Genomic DNA, 7793 nt, shown 5'->3' with positions numbered 1-7793 from the left:
AACTTTCCTTCCAAGGAGTAAGCGTCTTTTAATTTCATGGCTGCAGTCACCATCTGCAGTGATTTTGGAGCCCAGAAAAATGAAGTCTGACACTGTTTCCACTGTTTCCCCATCTGTTTCCCATGAAGTGATGGGACTGGATGCCATGATCTTCGTTTTCTGAATGTTGAGCTTTAAGCCAACTTTTTCACTCTCCACTTTCACTTTCATCAAGAGCCTTTTTAGTTCCTCTTCACTTTATGCCATAAGGGTGGTTTTTACATTTTTGTTGCCATGAGGCTCATGTATAACATCTTACAGACACAACAGTCTGATAAATTAATTTCAATCACATACAAAAGCTATAACTTTTTATCCCCTTACACTTTCTGTTTTTGATGTCAGAATTTGCCTCTCTTTATATTGTATATCCACTAACAAAAAACTTTTCTTTATAATTATTTTAATACTTCCTTTAGACTGCAGTTAACTGGTTAGCACAGAGTATTCTGAGTTGTATTACACATTTACATTTACAAGTTCGTTGTATATTTTGTGGGCTTTCCTGATAGCTCAGTTGATAAAGAAACCACCTGCAATGCAGGAGACCCTGGTTTGTTTTCTGGGTTGGGAAGATACCCTGAAGAAAGGATAGGCTATCCACTCCAGTGTTCTTGGGCTTCCCTTGTGGCTCAGCTGGTAAAAAATCTGCCTGCAATGTGGGAGATCTGGGTTCAATCCCTGGGTTGGGAAGATCCCCTGGAGAAGGGAAAGTCTACACACTCCAGTATTCTGGCCTGGAGAATTCCATGGACAGTCCAGGGGGTTGCAGAGTCGGACACCATTGAGCGACTTTCACTGTATATTTTGTATATTAGAGTATTCTGAGTTGGATTACATATTTACATTTACAAATCTGTTGTATCTTATTTCATTTCTATCTCTGTAAGACAACCGATTTCCTTTGTGGAGCAACTCAGCCTGTGCACAACAACTACTGAGCCCATGCTCTAGGACCTGCAAGCCGCAAATAGAAGCCTGCATGCTGCAACTACTGAAGCCTGAGCACCTGAAGCCTGTGCTCCGCAACAAGAGAAGCCCCCACATAGAGAAGCCTGCTGTCCACAAAGAAGAGTAGTGCCTGCTTGCCGCAACTAAAGAAAGCCCATGTGCAGCAACAAAGACCCAGTGCAACCAAAAATTAAAAGCAGTAATAATAATGATAAGAAATATTTTTAATCTCATTTTGTTCACATATTCTTTTCCTGAATTGGATTGTTTATCTGTGTTTTTTTGGAGTTCACTGAGCTTCTTGGCTGGTATACTTTATTTCTTTCATCATATGTCATTTATTTCATTACTTCCCAATGGTGAATAGCTATGTGAGCTGCCCTGGGAGAAGTCCTGGACATCTTCCCATTCCCAAGCACAGCCTAGAACTATGAAGACTGAGAGTGTGAGCATAGGTTGGAGTCCTGGACACCATGCAGACATCAAGCAGTAACTGGGTGGACTCAGCTCACAGCTAGGCCAGCACTCCCAGTTCTTATATTAGTTCAGCAGCTTCTCCACACGTCCACAATGGAATGGGGGTGGGGGGAGACGTGTTGTGTAAAGATAATATTTACTTGGCTACTCCTGTAAGACAGCTGTCTCTACCCTGAAGAATCACAGCAGGATCATGTTAACATTTTAAATAGTAACCAGATTAAAGCAATCTTGAAACAATATGTTTTCAGCAAAGTCCACTATTCTGAAATTGTTCCTTTAAGTTTTCAATCATATCAGACACCTCCATCCACATATTTGAAACAAATACCCAAATGTTCCTGATCTTCCTTACATCCCTTCTTCTGCATCCCCTCTGCCTAGGTCTCCACTTTCTTGCCCTCTTGTCCCACCTGGATGCAGGGTGTGGTGAGCACCAATTTGCCTTCCATCAACTTAGAAAGAGATATGAGCTGATATAATTCACTCAGAAGGATAGATTACTAGAGAGACAAGAAATAGCAACATCCTGAAGAAATACCACAAAGGGATGGAAAGAATGGATTCATAAGGATTTGATAATCAACTAGACATGGGAGAAGAGCAAAAAGGAATCTATATCTGCTTGAGAAATAAACAGATAAAGTAACCTAGGGAATGAGTAATGAAAAAGGGAGAAGCAGTTACCTAGAGTTAGATTTTTAACTGGTCCATGAAAATTTAAGCAGGATAAGGAAAGCTGTATCCATTCTCTCTCACCAGGCAATGTCCCACTTTGAAACTCACATCCAAGTCTGGTGACCAAGAATAGGTTAAAAACAGGTGATGAGACATCTCAGAGAAGAACATACAGGATTGGGTTTTTTCCATGAGTTTGTGAAATGAAAATATCTCCTGCCATATCAATAAACAAGAAATATCACAGCCATCAATGATTTCTGGTCTCCAAATGTGAGTGAGGGCTCCCAAAACTGTGATCCAGGGGATGCTGCCACTCCCCATGGTGATTGCTGAGGAGCTAGGGGAATGCAAGAAGCAGCCATCTGCCGCTCCTTGAGGTGAATAAGGAAACAGGGTTGGCCCCAGATAGCTGAGCTTCATATGGAAGGAATGAATCCAGTGAGACCAGAGGCTTGCATCTTCCCAATAACAGAATGCTAACTTCCTTAACTTGGTACCTGATCTTGATGTTCAGACTGCCTCGCCCTTTGTTGCAAACTTATATATAGGCTGACTTCCCCTCCTGCCTCCTTGGAGCAGTTTTCTCAGAGCTACTGAGATGCTGTCTCCAGGGCCTGGAGTCCTAAACATTCCCACCAAATAAAATAACTCTATCAGGTTCTGACTATATTTTTTGGTTGACAGGTTCATCTTGCTAGGAAGGAGAGTGTGAATGTGGACCAAGTTTAGATGCTTTTTCTAAGTAAGAGTGACCTGGAGCATTTGTGATCCTGGGCAAAGTCATGTCCTCATTAGCCTTTGATGGAGGTGAGAAAAAAAGGCAGTACATCTTGTTTTCCTTTGAGGAAAATGGTGTTTGAGAAACAGACCAATCCTTTAAAAGCATTTAATGTGGGACTTGCTAAATTAGCAACACAGAAAAAAGTTACTTTATTCAGAGTATTTCATTTTGAACAATTTCCATATAACACAATTACAGGTCAGTATTACTGTACTGAAATATAGGCAATTAGAATATCTGAGGCTTCATCTCATATTTAATACAACATCATGGGAAAGTCACTGTGGATGTTCCTGGGGCACTGAGTTCAATGTCATCGTACCCAGGGTCCCCTTTGTCCCCCTGGAGCAGCCATGGGCTCTCTTCTCCTTCCCCAGGATCAGCTTCCTCTCCAAAGACAAACAGAGAAGAGCCTGAAATAGTAAAGAAAAGTATGGTTAGAACTGAGACAAAGGGGACCAGACCATGTTGTGGAAGTGAGTAAAGGAAGTGGTGATAACAAAGCACCCCTGGGACCCAGGTGTGGGCAAGGAGGTTCAGGCTGTTTCACACCAGTTACAGTGAGGATGGATCCCGGCTGTCCTCTCAGATCCGGTCCATGTGGTCTCTGGGGCCTCAGTTCATGTGGAAACCCTGCATCACAGGGGACCTGTGCTCACACAAGAGCTCTGGGAAGATCTGCCTCTAGGCTACACAATCAGCAGGGAGATGCCCAAGAACAGTAAGAACATACCAATGAATTTAATGTTCTCCTCTCACAACTGACAGATGTGAAATCATCATGAGAGGGAGAGTGGAGACAGGAAAATATGAGTTCCTCACTCACAAACCAGCTCTGCTCTTAGTTAACTTCTGTTCCCAAATGTCCACAAATAGTATCAAGGTGCAAACACAGGGCGCCCCTTCCCAGGGAGCACACAGGCCCTCAGATGGAGAAATGCTCTTTTCTAGAGAATGAGTGTCTTCTCTCAGCTACTGAAATGTCTGGAGCAAATTAGACTTTAGCTGACCACAACTCTGGTCTATGAACTACCAATATGGCTTAATGTTAAGGCCACTGCATATCATAGATTTTGTACATTAGTGCTGACATAGAAACAGAGCTCATCTTAAATTATCAGAATACCTCACAAATTCAATACTGCAGTACATTTTAAAAAATCTCTGACTACCTTTCATGTATAAGACAGCACAGAAGAGTTATCAAAATACTCGTTCTATTTGTGTATTTCATAAATATGCTCAAATAATCAAGTTTTCTTTTCCTTTTGGCCCACTGAACAATGCTTGTGCGATCTTAGTTGCTTGACCAGGGATTGAACTCGGGTCCTAGCAGTGAAAGTGCAGAGTCCTAACCACTGGATTGTCAGGAAACGCCCTAATCTGTAAATTTAAATGCAAGCATATCACATATAAAGTGAAAATTTAAGTTGCAGTATGGACACATAAATGCCAAAAGGAGAATGATTCCTCACTGCCAAGAAGTATGATAGCATTAAAGACAGTATACGATTGAGACGGTCACGTCCAACTCTTTGTGACCCTATGGACTACAGCCTGCCAGACTCCTCTGTCCATGGGATTCTCCAGGAAAGAATACTTGAGTGGGTTGCCATTCCCTTCTCCAGGAGATCTTCCCAACCAGGAGGGATCAAACCTGGGTCTCCTGCATTGCAGGCAGATTCTTTACCATCTGAGACACCAGGGAAGCCCATCAAATGCATGAGATTACTGATGTTTTGAAATTCTAGAGAGGCTGGGCATTGAGGAGCTCAAATTCACCATTTCCAGGACAGAGACTGAAGATTATAGGAGATGAGCTAACCCCACTCACCTGTCTGAGACCTCATACCATCTTCCTTCACTGGGAGCACTTCCTCTTCGCTACCCTGAGAGGCAGGAGGAGCCCGAGGCACTGGTACCTCTTCAGCATCATCATAATCCTCACCAGGGGCATCAGTCCTCTGATCTGGCACTTTTGAGGGCAGAGAAGTGGTCAGATGAAACCACAGTAAGTGGGTTCATCTGGGAAATACCTAAGATCCCTTGTGACCCAGAGTTTCTGAGCCACTAAATAGAGGCACCAGTCATTCCTTGTTTCAAAAGATTTTTTTCTCTAAGACCATGCTTCAGTTTGAAGTGTCCATAAGCCAAAACATGATTTTACACATCTTTCTCAAAGGAACTCTTATACCACTAAGCATTACTAAAGCATTTTGACAAATTATGCTTACCAGATATTATTTTTAGAAACAATGTGTTTCTGCTGTGATTCTGGACACAGAGAGCCCAGCTCCAAATGTGAGACATGACAGAACAGCCAGAGAAGGGGAAGGATGGACTCCATCTCGACACAATGGATGCTACTGCTCCATCAAAGGAAAACTGTTTCCCTTGCCTCTCATCTCTATGATGGAAACTCTCCTCCCCAACACCCAGCTGAGGCGGGTCCATCTCTATTACCTGGAGCAGATCTGGAGTCATCGTTGTCCTCATCATCTGACAGGAAGCCTAATGTGGAGACGAACATCACACGATGCACAGAATGACCCTCCCCACACACAAGGGACCAGTGTTAAGGTTGAGAGGGAACAGGCCTGGCTCATGCAGTGTAGACGGAGGCTGGGGGCTCACAGAGCTCTGAGAGGCCATCCTACCACTTTATAGGAGCTGCCTCTGTGAGTCTGGGGCATGCCTGGGGGCTGCGGATGCTGAGAAGATGAACACAGCCAATGAGAGTTGACAACCAGAGGTCCCAGGAGGGCAGGCAGAGACACCCACCTGGGCTGCCCAGAAGACCCTCCTTCTGTGTCACAAGGTAATCGAGCTCTTCATACACAGCTTCAGCAAGAGCATCTTCATAGCTGGAAAGGGCTGAGAGATGCCCCAGCAGGTCAGATATGCTGCCCCAGACACCCCGGTCCAGCAGGCTGAGAGATCCCTCAGTAGGTCAGAGATGCCATCCCAGATACCCCAATCCAGCAGACACACCCTTTATCTCCCCAGTGTTCACACAGGGCTTGTCAGGACCTCAGGATAGCTTCCCACCCAGTGCACCTGTTGGTGCCTTCTCCCCTCATCTGGCCCTGAATACAGCTCAGCCCCAATTCTGTCTCATCTCACAGGAGAGGCTATGACTTATGAGAGTTCATATACCAGTCCTAAAAGCCTCTGTCTACTCAGCACTTAGAGCTCAGCACAGAACACATGAAGTTCTGCAGACTCAGAACAGAGACCTGCCCCAGGTTCCCCTCCTCACACCTGCCCCATCTCCTGCCTCCACACACTCTCCCTGGTCCCCAGTTCCCCCTGCAGCCCACCTCTGCGCTCTGCTCTCCATCTGAGCAGCTGAGTCACCAGGATGATGAGGACCAGGAAGAGAAGGGCTCCCAGGATGAAGCAGAAGACCCAAGGCAGGGAGAAGATGCCAGAGAGAGGATTTGAGGCTGGTCTGGTCCCTAAGCAGAACAGGAAAGAGGGTTGGAGAAGGTCCTGGGCAGAGAAACCCTCTGTGCCATAATTTCCAGGAGCTCTGAACAATGGTGCCCCAGTCTCAGATACAAGTACAGTAACAGTGATTCTCCAGGTCTCCTCCTCAGACAAGCCAACCTCACTCCAGCCAGTGCTGCCCCAAGGCAGAGCCAGGGATTGTCAGGGAGATGCCCTGTCAAAACAGCCTCTGAGGACACAGCTCATCCCCTGTCCTTGGGCTTCAGGAGACAGAGCATCAAACAGTCCTGGGACCTGCACCTCACTGATGAGGAGACACTCAGGGGCAGGTGGGAGATCCTTAGAATCTGCACCATGGGAACCAGACCCACTTGGACCCTGGGCATGAGAACCTTTTCACCCGGGAAACCAGGGTAGGGGAGTTCCCAAACATAACGCCCTGGCTCTTTCTCAACAGCCAGAGGCTCTTCAGACTCTTTCCTCTCCTGAGCTGTCAGAGAGCCCACAGAACAGGCCCCAGAATCTCAGTATTCTCCCCTGACTGCAGATGGATCATAGTACCTGCTGTAGTCGGGGGCAAAGATGTTCTTGCACCTAAAGAGAAAAAGAGGACTTTGGGTAAAGGGAATTGGCCAGAATGCATAGCAGCCCTTTTTTCCCTCTTGAGCCTGAAATCACCCCTCAGTCTCCACGACATCAGTGTCTGGTCTTCCTGGCTCCCCTGCCCTAGATCAGAGCCCCAGCACCCGGGAGGTCTGAACACAAACTCCCCACCACTCCCGGCCCAGCCCACTGCCCCTGCGCTGCCCCAGCTCACCCAGGGCGGACCCCAAGCCCCTCACTCACCAGAGCACCTCACACCAGCATCCTCCTTGTGCTTGCAGTCACTCTGCCCCCAGGGCTCTGCAGCACAGTCCCACAGGGAGGACTCCTGGCCCCTGCACTGCACCTCGTCCAGCCAGATGCTCCCATTTCCAGGGCCGAATGTCGCAGCCTGCAAGGCTTCCAGGGCCTGGCCACAGCCCAGCTGCTGACACACCACCTTGGCCTCTTCCAGGCTCCAGGAGTCATCGCACACAGTGCCCCAGGAGCCGCTGTGCCAGACCTCCACCCGCCCTGAGCACTCGGTGTCTCCTCCCCTGAGTCTCAGCTTCTCTCTGTCTGAAAAAGCAGCAGCCCCTCTTGTGACTGCCCTGGTGGGATGAAGGAGCCCCTGGGAGCCACAGGGGAGGGGGCAGGCTGACGTACCTGTGCAGGGGACAGCAGTTGGACAGCTCTTGGGTCTTCTTCCTGCAGAGGCAACAATGGGAAGCTATAGTTCAGGGACAGCTGTGGGAGGTCTTGTCCCCAAACATGAGTAACTAAGGATTTTTGTCACAGTCAAATGACAAGAGACCACAGAAGCTTCATCATC

The 7793-nt window shown here is 47.0% G+C and overlaps 1 protein-coding gene across 1 annotated transcript in view; it reads right to left on the bottom strand.

Moving 5' to 3' along the window:
* Positions 1 to 3047: 3047 nt before the first annotated feature.
* The window catches only part of LOC104993117 (antigen WC1.1-like), a gene marked incomplete at its 5' end in the record, with an annotated part of 6856 nt that continues 2110 nt past the window's right edge, over positions 3048 to 7793 (bottom strand). The window contains 8 exons of the mRNA XM_010846241.1: positions 3048 to 3342; positions 4764 to 4904; positions 5393 to 5440; positions 5711 to 5803; positions 6250 to 6387; positions 6941 to 6973; positions 7226 to 7540; positions 7628 to 7691. Coding sequence (XP_010844543.1) covers positions 3197 to 3342; positions 4764 to 4904; positions 5393 to 5440; positions 5711 to 5803; positions 6250 to 6387; positions 6941 to 6973; positions 7226 to 7540; positions 7628 to 7691 — 978 coding nt within the window. The remainder of the gene's footprint in view (positions 3343 to 4763; positions 4905 to 5392; positions 5441 to 5710; positions 5804 to 6249; positions 6388 to 6940; positions 6974 to 7225; positions 7541 to 7627; positions 7692 to 7793) is intronic.

Source organism: Bison bison, unplaced genomic scaffold (genome assembly GCF_000754665.1).
Source record: "Bison bison bison isolate TAMUID 2011002044 unplaced genomic scaffold, Bison_UMD1.0 scf7180017848945, whole genome shotgun sequence".
In the NCBI taxonomy this organism is placed as follows: Eukaryota; Metazoa; Chordata; class Mammalia; order Artiodactyla; family Bovidae; genus Bison; species Bison bison.
This window is presented reverse-complemented; position numbering and strand designations above follow the sequence as displayed.